The sequence below is a fragment of the Polistes fuscatus genome, unplaced genomic scaffold, assembly GCF_010416935.1.
Source record: "Polistes fuscatus isolate 324 unplaced genomic scaffold, CU_Pfus_HIC Scaffold8, whole genome shotgun sequence".
Taxonomy (NCBI): Eukaryota; Metazoa; Arthropoda; class Insecta; order Hymenoptera; family Vespidae; genus Polistes; species Polistes fuscatus.
The window spans coordinates 896,267-912,968 of NW_025113162.1; the positions used below are offsets into that span (position 1 = coordinate 896,267).

Sequence of the window (16,702 nt, forward strand, 5' to 3'; positions counted from 1 at the left end):
AGAACGAGGGGCTCGGAAGAGGGGGGAAGAGGAGAAGGAAGAATGAAATATAAAATATTTTTCAATGTAGATTACAAATTAGCACGAAACGAAGTCACATTCCGATATATTCTCCTGGAATGCGATATAATTAATAACAAAAAAACAAGACACCCGACGTTGAAAGAACTAAATAAAAAACGAAAGTATATAAACGATGATTTCATTCGTTTGAATATTCGTCGGTGAAAATAATAAATTAAATTAAATAAAAAAAAAAAAGACACGTTAAAAAATCCAGACATCTCGGACAATGAATAATCATTAATAATATCGATACAAAATTAAGCTATTCTCTTTCGTTCTCTCAAATTTCGAACTAATTCGTATGAGTCAAGTAAAACGATAATGATAAGATTATACGTGTGTCTAGTTGAAAACTCCAACTACCAAAGATCTGATTCGAGCGTGTTGAGTGTTAGACAATCCTATGAAATAAACACTTAGTAAAATCAGAGGTAACAGGTGGTAAGGCCTCGTTATCTACTTACAAACGAGTAGGTAGGTAGGTGGTAGGTAGTAAGGAATAAAAAGAGAGAGAAAAAGAAGAAAAAAATGTAGCAGAGAAGAAAAAAAAATGGAAAGTGGAAAAATGATCGAGTATCGGTTGTCGAGTGAACTGGGAGAGCTAGGGCACGAGAGGAGACCCTTCCCCCCTCCCACCTACTTCTCTCTCTCTTGTCCTCCTCCTGTCGATCGTCCTTGCGTTTAGAGCCGAGCGTATAATATACTTGCACATAGTCACGATGGGTCTTATTCTATCTTATATGTTGTGTCTCGCGTGCGAGTATGCGTGCAGGAGGAGGGGAAAGAGGAAGAAAAAAAGATCGATCCTCTCGGCCGTGGTGGAACTGCCCGTGTGCAGGATCGACGTGCCTGCTCGCGAGCTCGCGAAGCGAGACCAACGTGCACAGAGTGGGAGATACGAAGGTATAAAACCGATCTTGTGGTCTCCTGCCAGCCAGTCCAAAGGCCAGATGCGACGGCGGCTCTAGTCGCACGCGTGCGAGAGAGACGATCACGAAACGGCGTGCGGAACTCACACATACACACACACACGCGCACACACACATATATATCTATATTTATATACACATACACATGAATATATATGTAGATATATAGAAGAAGAAAAATTCGCACGTGATCGAACACTAGGTTCAACCCCTAACTTTTATTATTTTAATCACGTGAATCCGTGCACACAATTTTGTTCGAAATAATCAAAAAGGAAAACTCGACCTGTTGATATACTTTACATAGAAACTCAAGTACCTAGAGAAAGGAATAGGACACTCATTCGTCCTGCTCTCAGCTCTTATTCGAGGGAGAGAAAGGACGTGGTGTGTTGTGTAGATCTGAGATATCTACTCGCTCTAATACGAGGTCAAAGTTCCTTGATTCTTGAGAAGGTTTCTAGGATTAGGACTCAATTGGTTTGCTAAAGAAAGAAATAAAGAAAAAGAGAGAGGATATTTCGTCACAGAGCGCACGTGAATTTTTTCGGGGGTGATCGAGTGGGGTTTCTTGTGGAATCCGTGAGTAATTGTAAAAAGAATATAAAAGAGATAAAAGAAAGTTGAAGAGTGCAACCTGGAAGAGAGCAGCTTCTAAATATAACTATTACTAAATCGATCAAAAATTCAACGAATGATGAAAATGGAAGAGTCATCGACCTTTACTAATAACGAACAGGAGAATGCTCTGTCCAGTTGCTTTCACGAGGAATCGACACCGCACCGCATGCCAGGGATTCAAATCAACGTCGAAGATGCATCTAATGATGACTACAAGGATGTTGTTAGACATGTAAGTTTAGAGCACAATCATGCTCTTCTACAACATACGTACGAACTTTTATATATCGAATGAAATACTAAAGAAAAAAAAAAAAAAAAAAACAGGTCATCTGAATAACTCGATTGCTGTCGGTGATAGAAAATAATATGTCAGACGGTACTTATTTGGTTTCAAGAATGGCATAATCCAACGTTATACACGTGGAACGTATTTACTATGTTATATTTTATATTTTTATTTTTTATGTAAAAAAATATTTAAAAAGCTGGAGCTAAAATTGAGGTAAGAAAAAAAGATATATTCATATGGGCTTATGTTATCCTTCGAAATTACGTTTACTATGACACATTTTGTTTTATCACTAATACCAATCGAGTTATTCGGGTAGTGTGTTTTAAACGTCTCACTCGGTATATATCAGTCGATTCTCCAACAACTACCATATCTCGTCACATTCGTTACTTCTTTTTCTTTACCTTCTTTTAACCGGTAGTATAAAGATCCTGAATCAGTAACGCATCGCGGAAATATCGCGAATCTTCTCTTCCTCGTAACTCCCCTCTTATAAAGTTTAACAACTCTTTTTACTTCCTCTCTCTGACTCGGCTTTCTATTTCGTTATTTTCACTATAGTTGATATCAGACTCTCGATGATTGAAAGAATTAATCGGGAAGTGTTTATGAACGATCATGACACAAAAAAATGGAAGGAAAATAAAACGTGCGTGTAAGAGAGATTATTACACAAGCGATAATACTTCATTAATATCGAGTGTAAGCAATGTTGGAACTCTAGACGAATGAACAATGAAAGTTAGATGACTTTACAATCTGTGACAAAATAATTTCTATATCGACAACGTTTAATAGAAGAGAGAGTAGTACAACTGAGAATTTGTTAGCTCGATTATTATCTATTTCACTAAAGATAAATTATTTTTTTCTTTTGATTATCTTATATTCAAAGATAATCTAAATGTTTAAAAGTTGTAAGAACGCGCGTGAGGAAAAGCGTAACGCATAAATGATTAAGTACAATCTATAATAAATTCTGTATTTTGATAAAAATATTCTTTTAAGTTCATGGGCATGCAAGTATCCGTTACGCTATAGCCTCACTCGTTGTGAATACTCGATGAACCTGACACTTGGCGCAGTTTTATGTAACGCAAAAACGAGATTCCAACCGAATCCAGTTAATCGATTGTTGAGATAAAAACCTGGAGATGAAAAAAAAGTGAGAAAGAGATTGAAATAAAAAACATTTGCGTTTAAAAGTAACGTAATACGTTACATCGGTGTCAAATATTAACTCACGAGCTAACATTTGTGAAAGTATGCAAGAACGTGTTGTAGTGAAATTCTCTTTTCGACCGGTAGCCATTTTTTGTTTCATCACGAACTTTTATCTTTTAACACCGCTAAGAAGTCAGGGTCGGAAATATGCGGGGTTTTTAGATATATATAAGCAGAACGTAAATACTTATTTTATTCTGATGTCATAAATAATTATCGCTTAATGTTGAGGTTAACGCGTACACCCCACTGTTACTTCTACATCAGGAAACTTAATTAATCATCCTGGATCAGCAACATTCTCTCATTGGAACGGTGGCAGGCGCAAGCACGGTACCGTTACTTCTGCCACACACCAATATAGATATATACTTAATTGGTCTAACGTATTTTATGCACAATCGTGCATCTTTTATCAAAGATCATCTATCCGCGCTTATTATTATTATTGCAATAAAAAGAAAGAAAGAAAGAATAAAAGAGAATAAGGATCGCATGATAAATCAGAACCTAAAAGTTCTTCAAAATCTCGACGTAAAATAATCCCGAATTCTGATGTACCTATTTATCAAAAAACATTTGACATTTTGAGATTCGAAGATGGGCTCGATATTTACGAGACGTCATGGACGTGACTTACACCAGACCATAAAGTTACCTACTCGAAATATATTTAAAGAAAGGCGGTGACCAAACACCTTCTACTACTACTACTACTACTATTACTACTACATAACTTGTAAGTCGTCTCGTGCACAGCTCGAGTTCCATAATTCTTAATGTTTCAACGTTTACAGTTCGCCAGTAGGAATAATATCCGAGATAATAAACCTCGAGGGTCTTTCCTTGCCCCTGGCGATAACTCGCGTTTGATCGATATCTCACGCTTGAGATTAATTTATGGACTGGGAGCAATTTAAAAGAGGCGTGTTAAGTGTGTCCTTAGATATTTGCATCTCCTTGAAAGCCATGTCATAAGAGAACTCTTTTAACTCTTCATTTAAAATCGACTTTAATCATTATTTACATGCAACTTTACATTTAATCATCTTGATAATTTCTCCGGAGAGATGGCGGAAAGATTGGGGAAGGCGCTTACGTGATTTATCTTTTTTTTCTTTTTTTTGTTTTAAGAATTAAATAAGATATACATATAAGTTTGAAGAGAACGTCAGATAGATTTCGATCAATCGTCAACATTCGTAACTCCTGAAAATATCTCGTAATATTCGATCAAACGATTCGAACTGAAAGTGGAAGGACACGTAGAATGAAAGACAGCAATCCTATCGATTATTTGTACGACAAACAAAAATCTATGGAGTCTCATCTATTGAATAAACATGTTTCCGGTAGCTAAAAAATCAATTATTATACGATATCATCATTACTGTTACTGCTAATCACCGAAAGATGGATTCTTATTATCATTCGGATTTAGGAATCTCAAAAAATAGGTAGATGGTTTCAATGCGTTTTTTAAACTTAGGCTAACAAAGATACAAACAAAAAAACAAAGTCTTATTTTAGCCTATAAAATTTAAATGTAAATAGAAACAATTTAATTAGCATTGTAAATTTCTATTTATTGATGATAAAAAATAGAGAAAAAAAAATTAATTTTTCTAGCAAAGAAAATATATTTTCGTCGACGTAAAGGACGAATCCATTATGAGATGACAACTGGAGAGGAAGCCATTGACCTTAAAAAGAATGCGCCGTTCCGCGGCGTTACACCGACGATTCTGACGAGGGATTTCACTTTGCTCAGGATCCATTGACGTTAAAAGTTATCTTCTTGTCGTAGTCGCCACGTTGCCGATTCGCTCGTATATCTTGAACGGAATAATCTACCGGTTGTGTGAAGCCAACCATATGTCGCGTTACGTTACCGGTTAGGAAAGCCCCATACAAGATTAACATCCGCCTGCTTAAGAGAAGATGAAAAAAAGGAAGACGGAACGAAAGGTCTAAATTTAAGTTCCTAATTTTTTTGTACACTTCAAGGTCCATCGTTCAAAATTCTTTTTCGCTCTCGATACAATCGCTCACTTTTCTTTTCATAATATAAATTTACATGAATAACTAACTGATGGTAGAACAAAATAGGTTTTGGAAAATAAAAGACAGGAACAGGAAACCGTGTAAAATAAAAAATACAATTTTTGCAACTTTTGTACCAGTTTTGTGGCACTGCGAGTAACGTTCGAGTTACCAATTGAAATAAAATAAATGTTGCGGTTAAAAGTAGAACCAGATTGATAAAGTATCGTATTTAATATCCTGTTGCTTAGAACAATTATCCTTTCGTTTAAGAAATGCACGTGGAAACGGACTTAGCCTGAAGGAAAAAAGTTACCCCATTGATCTTGATCATTGAAAGGCGATATCGATCGTTATTCCCCTGTCACTGAATCATTCTGGCGCCGCTGCCGCTATCGAAGAGTCCTTAATTCATGAAAACAGAGATCAATTGATCTAACCGAGTTGACAAGCTTTACTTCGTGACAACCTAACGAAGAAACTGTACTCAATAAATTGTCGACTTTTTTTTTGTCCTACGACGGACACACGACGGACACCTGGTCTGTCCTTGACTTACGAGATCATCGTGTAACGTTGAGTACTCTATGCGTTTATGTACCAGCTGACACATCCATTTAATAGGAATGAAATCTACAGAACAGATGTCTGTATCATACGAACGAACATCTAGGATATGAACATTAAGTAAAAGCGTTCGAAAATAATGATAATGATGATGATGATGATTGAACGATGATATCGTAACAGCTAATGTTAGTCAAGACATTAATTACGTAAGGAAAGTATCTATGCTAGTTTAGCAAGATTGCTGAAGATAACTTTTCCTTTGGTTAGCTCGAAAATAAAAAATCCAATTTTATGAATTTTCATGGAATATGCTGAAAACAAATTATTTCTTCCTGTTGACCATCATTTACATGATACATACAGGTGTGTCACAGGTTCTCGAAAGTAAAAAGTAACGAGGACATATAGTAGATGTAAATACTTCAGAGATTTGTTTTGATCATTCGTATTCGTAGTTCTTTTCGAAGTCAAAACACGTAACACAGCTGGATCCCTTCCTTATAACAGAAAAAAAATGTGAAAATAAAAAATGAAAAGGTGGCACCTAAAAGAACGACGACAGGTTATCCAAACGCGTTCACTTTTAAAACTAGAACGCGAACTTCAACATTCGCTCGATTGAAATCGAACGTATCCTAGATTCCAAGGAGTGCCAACCGATTGAAATCATTCTAATATTCCTCGTTGCAGGTAAATATTTTTTTCAAAAAAAAAAAAAAAAAAAACAAAAAAAAAAAAAAAAAAAAGATATATGCAAAATTATTTAACAGAAGATTTAGAGAACTATTTTGAAACGATCGAATTTTGTGTATCATTAAAGTTTTATTAGATCGATAAACTTTAATATTCATGGATGTGAATGGCCGAAAAACGAGCTTAGAGAAATTATTACTTTCCTCTGAATACTTGCTTACGAGTTAGGATGAAACGTAACTTCTAACGATGGCGCAACGAAACATACCACTTGTTCAACGTCTGTATTAATGTTGTATATGTAAATTGGATGGGTATTGAAAAAAAAAAATCTATTCTAAACGACCTAGAGAAGGCCTAATAAATGAAGGTCTAGTAAATACATTAGATTAAATTCGAGTTTTCTTCTAGTTGGAATCCGATAATCTTGACATTTAAAAAAATTAAATATAATATGGTAAACTAATGATGGCGATTCGTAAATAATTATTTCGAAATAGAACATCGTTTATTTAAATAAATTCTTTTCTATCATTAGAATCAACTAATATCTTCTAACAATAATTTTATTCAGAAAATAATATATTTCTATGGTATAGTAGAAAAAAAAATATGAATAGCATGCGGTTCTTTTAAGCTTTTCATCTCACGAACGGAAGTAATCGTCACGTTTGATGCTTGACCATGACGCGAGAAAAGAAGAAAGTAGTTGAGAAATGTGGGTGTATCCCGAGCGAAAGAGTCTGCGTTTATGTCATAAGGCAAATTTCTACCGAGATGAAAAAAGAAAGTGTTGAAGTAGTAAGGTCAAAAGAGACCGAAATTATAATACTTTCATCTCGATATCCAACGTTCCTACCTATGTTCATGTAACTCTGCTATCTATTATGAATCGTAATCACTTGTTTTTCTACTTTCGAAGAGCCTGTCAAACTCGAATCTAATCGCGTAACTTTCTTGGAAGAAAAAAAAACCTAATAAAACAACATTTCGATGATTCTTAATTACGAAGGATTCTTGATTGGATGTTAAAATCGAAAAAAAATGTAGGACTGTGTTACGTATTTGATATATGTATCTAATCTTATAACTTCCTAGAAGAAAAAAAAAAGAAAAAGAACAAAAATTTGATGGTTCCTGATTACGAATGATTTTCAATTGGATGCTACATGCAAAAAGAAAATTCAAATAAAATTACGTGTATGATATATTCATATGAATATGCATCAAATCGTATAACTTTCTTGGAAAGAATAAATCAAAATTAGATGACTCCTGATTACGAACAATTTTTGATTGAATGCAAAATTTTAAGAGAAAATTCAAATAAAATTACATACATATATGATAAATTTGTATGAATATGTATCTCGAATCGTATAATTTTCCTGACATTTTTTATGATTAATAATTTCGAAAAATTTTGGATTGGATGTCAAATTCAAAAAATAATATTCACATGAAATTACATATTTGATACGTGTACTTTTATATTGCGAAATGAAAAAAATTGTTATGTAGATTGTTAAGTGGCGTTATGAAGTGACGAGAGAAACGTGTTAATTGGGTATTAATTATACACAACGCAAGGAGCTGTTCACACTATTTCAAGTTGAGGAGACGAAAATGATCAGGTGACATCGTTGGTTACTATGTAAAATGAACATTCGCAACACGAATGAACGAGATACATAGAGCTCGTTACGTTTGACGAATCGCCATGAGCGATTGCGAAGGACTTACTAATCGTGGCCTAACAGAATGAGATAAACGAGATAGCAAATTCTTTGTTGGATTGGGAAAGAAAAGTAATGGGAACACGGGACTAGAAAGAAGAGAATTATCAAGCGAGCATGTAAATTGCAAGAATTAATGAAATCTTTTACACGGCCGATATAGTCTCGATAATGCACCTACACACGCACACAGACATACTTGCGTAATTTCAAAGCGAGAAATGAGAAATTCCTAGCTCGTAAATAATATGGTTAGAGATTTTTTTGTAAATTAAAAATCTTTCAAAATACATAAATCTCCATTAAAAACGAAGAAATCGATTCAAAAAAAAAAAAAAAAAAAAAAGAAAAGAATAAAATTCTGCAATGGCGTACTTTTCTCGCGGCTTTTCTTATTCACGTATATTTGTTATGACCAAGAAAATATGACTCTTGAAAGTTTTCACAACTTTCGACGGCTTTTATGACTCCGATCAAAATGAAAAAAGGAAACAAGTATATAAGTTCAAGACGAGACACAGAAACACATCATCCCACGTTTGCATTCTCCTATACATTGCTTTCTAATCGTTCAAATTTTGAAGGCTGAAGGGAAAGATTTCAACCAAATAAAAAAAATCCACCTACATAAAAGCACGTTTAACGTAACCTTTTCACGTTTGCATTGCAATGGCATAACTTTAAACAGTCTCTCAGGAATTATTTTCATAATACTTACGTTAAGTACCTGCCATAACGAAACGGATATATCGAAAGTGGCGGTATATACCACCCATTGATGATAATTCGAGGTGTTCGCGTACAGAAAGGCCAACGAGTCAACACACGGTGAAAACTCTTGACTCATTGTAAAACGCATATCCGTGGTCAACATAAGGATATTTTCGTCGAGATCTCTCATGAGGAAACAACTTTCTTCCTTCTTCTTTTCGAGATGGTTCTTGGACGACCACGAAGACGGCGACAACGACCGGTGGAATGTACACATACATGCATATATGTCACACACATATACGACCACTTTCATTTCATCTTCTTGTAATTACTTATTGCAAACATTAACGCTTTGTTTGCTGACATTTCTGAAGAAAACCAATTCCACTGATCTCCGCGAAGTTATCTTTATACGACAAGAGAAAACGATCAATGTCATAACTTGACAAAAAAAAAGAAAAAAAAAAGAAGAATAAATCAAAGTTAACATTAATAAATTGAGATGCATCCTTGAATTGAAATATCAATCGATTACCAATAAGTATCGAACAAGCTACCGCTAGTAATGTAACGATCTCTAATCGAAGACGTTTATAATAATGACAGGTAATTACCGATAAGGACTCCCGTTAAACACTTATACGTGTGTATAAATTTCGTTTTTTATTTTTTCTTTTGAGTCACCACTAGAAGATCCTTCTTTCGTATTACCTTTCGACGGCCTTTTTTTTCTCTTGCAAATCAACCTAGTATCTACTAATTGGAAGTTTAACCGACCTCGTGATCTATCCATGCACGATGCAAAAATACGGAAGACAGAAAATTAGAAGGACGATTAAAATGGACAAGAGCATGATCGGTTGCTATACTTTTAACACTTCTTATTAACGAACTTGAACGTATATGTGATAGATGCATGTGTGTATAAGTTTAACGATAAGTAGTCGTTTGCAGTAAACCTTAATTAGCAACGATCGTGATAACGGAAGTAATAGCATTCGTAGGTCGCGATTGGTTTGATATTTTTTTCCTGAATCTAACTTAAAAGGAACAAGGGCAATTTCGAAGTAGGCGTACGTATAATCGTTAACTACGAAACCGATATTTACGATTTAGCTTTCGAGTTTTATTTTAGATTTGTACCATATGTAGGTAGATACAATAAAAGAGATCGATCGATCGATCGGTTGATCGATAGAACGATCTTTATCTTTTATCTTACAAATCGAAATCAATAAAGTCTTTCGATATTCTCATTAAGAAGATCTATAGACACAAATGTAAGTATACATCATGGATACCCATTTATAGAATAGAATATACAACTAAACTCATTCGATGCTCGAGCTTGTAAAACTGATCCCATATTTTTCCTTCCACGCAGAAAATGGTTGTACGATTATTCACTTTGATCACGTATTACATCTCGCCGAATGATTTCTTCGCGTTAAACTTAACCGAGAGTCAAATATGCTCTCACTCTCATCGTAATAGCGATTCCATTTCATAATCCTATTCGTAACGCGTCCAACAACACACTTTGGTCTTCTCGAAACGGTCTTGCTAAAACCGAGTCGAATGTCCAAGGACTCGAACACTAATCCATACAATATCGATCTTAAGCAGTTGAAATAAATTGCCACGTATCCTTTCAAATATTATGACATTTGCGTTCTCTCTTTCTTTCTTTCTTTCCTTTTTTTTATTTATTTTTTTCCATCAATACGCGGTATATTTTTCCATAATTTGTCTATCTCCTTATTACTTAGCCATTGCAAAAGTGAACGTCTCAAATAGATATTTCATTAGGAAGTAGTAGCAAGAGCAGCAAATGGTTTAAGATTAAAATGACGTCAGAGATTTGTGTCTCCGGTGACATACGAGAAAAGGAAAAAAGAGAAAAGAGAGAGAGAGTTCAAAGTAGCCTAGGTGTATTTCATAAAGTCGCAATTTTAATTGCATTCACCTTAAAGAGACGGTGCGCAATGATGTCTTGATTGTCGGCTGACAGCAAGTCTAATGAAGGCGTTATATTATCTCAACGAACGTAGATAACATTATGGCGGATTCGTGTAGGAATGTACCCGTCGTTAGTTATTAAACATATCCTTGAGCCGCAACATAGAAAAAATGTGGATATTGCTCGTAACGCCAACGAATATGTTAAGAACATTTTATTCGCAAAAGGAAAACCAGTTGCTGATTGTTAGTTTGAAATAGAAATCGAGGAGATTCAAAGCTCTGTAAGCTTTAGATAAAAACGAAAAACGTGTTAGGTAAGTACGATGTTATTTCGGAATATTTTCTACGTGAAAAGAAAAGAAAATGTATAATAAATAAAAATAAAAAATTAGGAGAAATAATAACAATGAGAAAAAAGAAAAAAAGAAAAAATAAAATGAAAGAAAGAAAGAAATATATCTTTTTCTCCCTTTCTACTCTAATGGGATCCAATGCTAATTTATCTGCATCATGGCTATTAATGATCCGAAGCACTCACAACCATTGTCCGTTGAATCCTCCAAGGTAGCTCACTGAGGAATAACAGAAAGCATATCGAGGGATTGCAAAATCGAGATCGTCGAAGGGCATCGTACGTTCGATTAAAGGAGGAGCAATGAGCTTGATCCATTATCAGACTCTTCCCCCAGAGCTGGAACGAACGCGTCAATGTCAAATTTAATCGTCCAACGCTTTAATCATAAAGATAGCGAGGTCGTGTTCTCGATGCCTGTCTCTTATTTACACTTACTTTTTTACCAGAGAAGTCACTGTTCCGAGCAAGGACGATGAAAATAAAAAAATTAATTGAAAAAGAGCATGAAAAAAAGGTATAATAAACGAAGACAAATTGAAACAAGTAGGCAGAAACAATGAGCTACAGGAATTATCGAAGTGTTTCTCTTGTGCATTCGCGGTGTGAAACGCGTTGCGGCCAAGTTGCGGACGCGTTGTTCGGGTTCAAAATCCGTTTCAGGGTGTCCAGTTACTTGGACCTGATGCAGGTGTGGCGCTTCGAGGCTGACCAGAGTATTGAATTCCGTAAAAATACCTGACGTCCCTCTTTGAACCATTCTCTCTCACTCGTTCCCTTGACTAGCCCTTTACTATCTCTTCTTAGCCCTTTGAAATTCCCTTTCTATCTACTTAAAAATATATATATACCTTTTCCATTAATTCAACGCTACAACAAATATCTTCTACTTTACCAGAGTATTAAATTCCGTAAAAATACCTTAACGTCCCCCTTTGAAACATATTCATTCTCTCTCTTTCTCTCTCTCACTTACCCACTCTTTTGAATAGCCCTTGACTATCCTCTCTTTTTAACCCTTTGAAATTTTCTTTCTATTAGCTTACATACACATACTAATTTAACGAAACGACAAATACCTTCTGCTTTCCAAGATCCATTACGCAATAACCGTCCTCTTTAATGGCACCTCGATAACTGCTTTCTCCAAACGACGAAAGTCTATATGCTGGAAATTTCGCGAATTCTAACGGTTTGAAAACTTGTTTTTTTACGGAGATTCCCATGACTAAACCAACATTTCAGCTTACGAATAATAGTCGGCCCGTCTTTTTTTATTCACGTAATTGAACAACGTCGTTGTTTATCGTTTCTATCATTCGTTAAATCAACACTGTCGACGAAAAAGAATGTAGAAACTCGTCTAGACTACGGAGAGTAGTCCTTGAACGGCGCCCAGCCACGAAGGTAGGCCGCCATCGTGAAATAAGTTTGATTTACGTGCGAATATTGCCAATTAAGCAAACTTAATCGATCAAACTTCAAATAAATAAACAATTAAGGAAACAAAATGTCAATCTCGCGGAAATATTTTAAATTTGACAAATTACTGGGGGGTGGGGGAGGGAAAATAATTTCGAGTTCAAGGAACAATAGACAGAAACCGTAAAAAAAACCCCTTGCCCAAACCGAATATATTCGTCGTGTATTCGATACGTCGATATTTCCAATCTCGATTTATAAATACCTACGGCAGAAAACTGGTTTTCTACTCAGAGTTCTTAGTTTTTTTTTTAGTACTTTTTCTTTAGATTTATCATCAACAAACGGTTATAAGTCTCGGACTTTTTGGAAAGGTGATCATTGTAAAAATAAGCGCGCACGATTCGAGCGCGAGCGTTAAATCGATTATTGAATATTCGTAAGGCATCGATTAAAGCCGATCGAATTCCTTTCGTCGACGGTGTATTATTAATTAACGATCACGACGGTGGTGTATTATACACACCAAGTCTCGAGCCAAGCAGAGTCGAGTGCTCGTATCGATCGCTAGAACTCGTGCGCAAGGAGCGTGGGCCTGGATTTTACGAACGAGCGAACAACGCGCGCGGAATTCGAGAACGTCGTTGTGCAACAATAAAACCGGAATGTCGGCTCGCTTCGTTGCCCCCGGCAGACGACCAAATTCTCCTCGATCTTCCTCCGAGGAAGGAAGAACATTGAAGAAGTATGTGCACCTTTGAACGAACATAAATACGAGAAATCCACTAAATCAATAACAAATTTATTCATCATTTATTTCGGTGATATTCATTATTTCAAATTGATGACTATCTTTTCTTGCTCTTTTGATAAACTTCGCGTACCTCGTGGCTCGAAAAAAGAAAAAAAAAAAATAAATTAAAAAATACTTTCATACATTCAACGAATTAATATGTCACTTATTATCGAATTAAAAAACTCGTAAGAATTCTAAACGACAAATCTAAAAACAACATTCCTTCGATTAGTACTCAAACAGGATTTAAAGATAAGTAAATAGAGAAAAAGATTTCGTAGAAAAATGTTAGTAGTTTTACAAAAAGAAAACACTTGTTCGCATTACGGTGACACGAATGGAGAGCTGAAATCTTCTGCCGTTGGCGCGAGACCAACGTTGTACACAAGAAGCCGTCGTATTTTCTGGTGACAGATAAACGACGTGCGGTTGCAGGTGGAAGACATGCGGGCAAGGCATAGCAGTGCAATCGTGCGCTGCATTATCGCTTGAGCAATCGAAGCTTCGCGTCGATTTATGTCGCTATTTTTCTTCTTTTATTTACTTTTTCTTTTCATTTCAGATCGAAACAACAGCGGCGGCGACGGATAGTCCGCTTTCCTGGCACATCCCAAGGCCGTCCTTAGGATGTCCCAAGGCTGGACGAAGTGAAAAAGATAGCGAAAATGGAAGCTGGGCGCATCACCACCACCACCATCACCATCATCATCATCTGCATCCTGATTCTCCTTCGAGAGGATCTACTTCATCTCAGGGATCAACAGCCAGTACACACGTTAGTATTTTTTATTGTCTATTACTATACTTCTTTGAGATTATTTTTTTTTAAATAGATAAATTTTTCTTCAGCGTGGTTATGTGCTATTTTTATTACAATCTTTCCGGACGCGATAACGTTTAATCGTGATATTAGAAAAGATTCTATCGAACGCTTCCTACTGGAAATAAACAAGCGTTGGAAATGTTTAAGCATTATCTTCTATATCTTAACGAAGTCATTAAACCTACTCTTTCTCCCACACTCAGTTACTTTCACTAGCTAACGTAAATTTTAATCAGCTCTACAAATTACAACTTTTACCTTTTCGATTATCGTTCAAAGAAGATCGAATTTCTGTTCTGTTTGTACAGAGCGCAGCATCGGGAACGTTGCTGCTAACAGCCGCCAATTTGGCTAATCTCGCAGCGATGCATCCACCAACGGTAACAACACCCAAACAAATGGATACTGCATCGGTAGCAAGCAGTACGCATTTTACGGTTGTAAATGGCCTCGGCAGACCTACCACCGTTTACAGGAAGTCCTGGTGTGCGAGGAATCAGCTCACCGTACTTGTATGCACGATGAGTTTCCTATTCATGGTCGGCCTCTTAGCAGGAATCCTCTTCATGGAAAGTGAGTGTCCTTTTGCAACGAACTGTTGTCTCGTTCTCAATCTAAACGAATCTTCACGAGAAATAGCATCCGGGAATTTCTCTGGTATTATTTTTTCTGATTACAGTGAGGGCTCGCGACAAATACAATTAGGCCGAGATCAAAAAATCGAACGAAGAGAAGAGAAAAGCGAACGTGTCTTTGGGGTCCTCGCGATAGCACATATACAACATACGTCGTGGTAAGATCGAACTTTCGTAGAAGAGATGTGGAAAAAGAAAGAAGAAAATAAAGAATATTAGAGGAACAACATGGAAGGATCGTGTTCCCGATAATAATCGACGACTACAATCTGCTACACGAGTCACGAAGAAGAGAGTCCCTGTTTAATTTCGTATTTATATAAGCGCGAGTCTTGTTAAACGCGTTTTTAATGATTTGAGACCATTCGCTGGAGAGATAGAATTTTAAGGCTGTATTGCACCTTGTCAAAAAGTGTGGTACGTGAATCCCAGTAATTACATTTGTGTAATAATAACGACCGTTTCAAACGAGCGAGTACGGCTTATAGCAATAACGAAAAAACCCTCGCCTTGTGAATAATTGTATTATATTTATGCTATTGACTAACGAACCCCCTAGATCGTCGTTCAAATCTCGAATCTCAAACTCGAGATACAATCCAAAAGTATGTGTAAGACAAACGAAAAGAAAAATATGAAAATTCTTATGATCTAACTAAGATCGTACGATTTTTGCAATTTTTTTCTTTTTTTAATCTTGACTTCTAATCGTTGATTAAAACGGTTCTCGAACGATTTAACGTACGCTGTGTAAATCGCATCGATGTCCTCGTTCAAAATCCACGATAAAGATTCTCTTTTAAGTTAATAGAAATTTGAATTTGGTAATATATCGACTAAACATGACAACGACGATAGAGAATATTAACATTTAGGAGCTCGTAATTTAATTCATACTAACACGAAACGCCTTAAATCAAACCTGGACAATTCTGTCGTGCGATGTCGTTCCAGGATATCAATATGTTGGAAAAGCAATGAAGAGCGGTCGCGTCAATCGCCCTTCACGACTGTGATATTACTTGCGTATTAAATAATCATCAATTCAACAAGAAACTGTTAGAACCTAAACACCGTATTTCATTTATATCCTTAATATCCTTAATATCCTTATTTTCTTTGAACAACGACACTCCAGGATAATCAATCATCCTTCAATCGAAGGTAAGTTGATATTATGTTATATTGCAAATAAAATTGCTATACAGCTAATAAAATTTGTACGCGTTAAAAGAAATGTATTAGAATATTAAAGATTTGTTCAAAAACTTACCTCGACTTCCTGAAGAGTTTGCGTCCACCTGTAGTTAGGCATATCCGCACCGTTGCCGGAATTAGGCCTTAGTTTATTTTTTTCTTTTTCATCTTCTTCGTCATCATCGTCAGCCATTTCTTTATTCTCTTTCTTTGATTCACCATCGGCATTAACACCACTAGTTCCAGGAACCGCAGTTGCTTCTTTAGATATCTTCTGCATATAGAACGATCATTGTCTACTATATCAGTTACAATGATTACGTATACTTAATAAACAAATATCAAATACTTACTTTGTTGTCTATCTCTTGTTGTAATTTAATCGCCTGCTCATCCGTCAATTCAACTATTCTAGAATCCATATCCATTTGTTCTTCTAATTTCTCTTCTTCCTTTTTCTTTTTCTCCAACTTTTCTTTTCGTCTTCTTTCTTGTTCTGCACGTTCAGCTTTCTCTGCAGCAGCTTTCGCTAAAGCAGTTGCTTCATACTTTTTGAACTTTCCAGTAACCAGCTACATTCAGTAACCAGAAACATATTGTATGACATAAGTATGTTTAAATAAA

General features: G+C 35.8%; 2 protein-coding genes across 2 annotated transcripts in view; one reads left to right on the plus strand and one right to left on the minus strand.

The window, feature by feature from the left end:
* The window catches only part of LOC122525128 (nuclear migration protein nudC), a 77,201-nt gene that overhangs the window by 59,785 nt on the left and 714 nt on the right, over positions 1–16,702 (minus strand). The window contains exons 3-4 of the mRNA XM_043647765.1: positions 16,432–16,650; positions 16,155–16,352 (exon numbers count right to left, since the gene is read on the minus strand). Of these exons, the coding sequence (XP_043503700.1) occupies positions 16,155–16,352; positions 16,432–16,650 (417 nt within the window). The remainder of the gene's footprint in view (positions 1–16,154; positions 16,353–16,431; positions 16,651–16,702) is intronic.
* Positions 997–15,075, plus strand: LOC122525129 (TSC22 domain family protein 1). Its single transcript, XM_043647766.1, has 4 exons — positions 997–1,848; positions 13,986–14,198; positions 14,555–14,819; positions 14,926–15,075. The coding sequence occupies exons 1-4, from the start codon at positions 1,690–1,692 to the stop codon at positions 14,949–14,951; spliced, it is 663 nt and encodes a 220-aa protein (XP_043503701.1). The 5' UTR covers positions 997–1,689; the 3' UTR covers positions 14,952–15,075.

What these genes read in the sequence shown, in the direction of transcription:
- LOC122525129 (XM_043647766.1), top strand. Translation starts at nt 1,690, where the DNA reads ATGATGAAAATGGAAGAGTCATCGACCTTTACTAATAACGAACAGGAG. An exon ending in ACAAGGATGTTGTTAGACAT is followed by an intron (nt 1,849 to 13,985) that starts GTAAGTTTAGAG and finishes TTTTCATTTCAG; the next exon opens with ATCGAAACAACAGCGGCGGC. An exon ending in AGGAATCCTCTTCATGGAAA is followed by an intron (nt 14,820 to 14,925) that starts GTGAGTGTCCTT and finishes TTCTGATTACAG; the next exon opens with TGAGGGCTCGCGACAAATAC.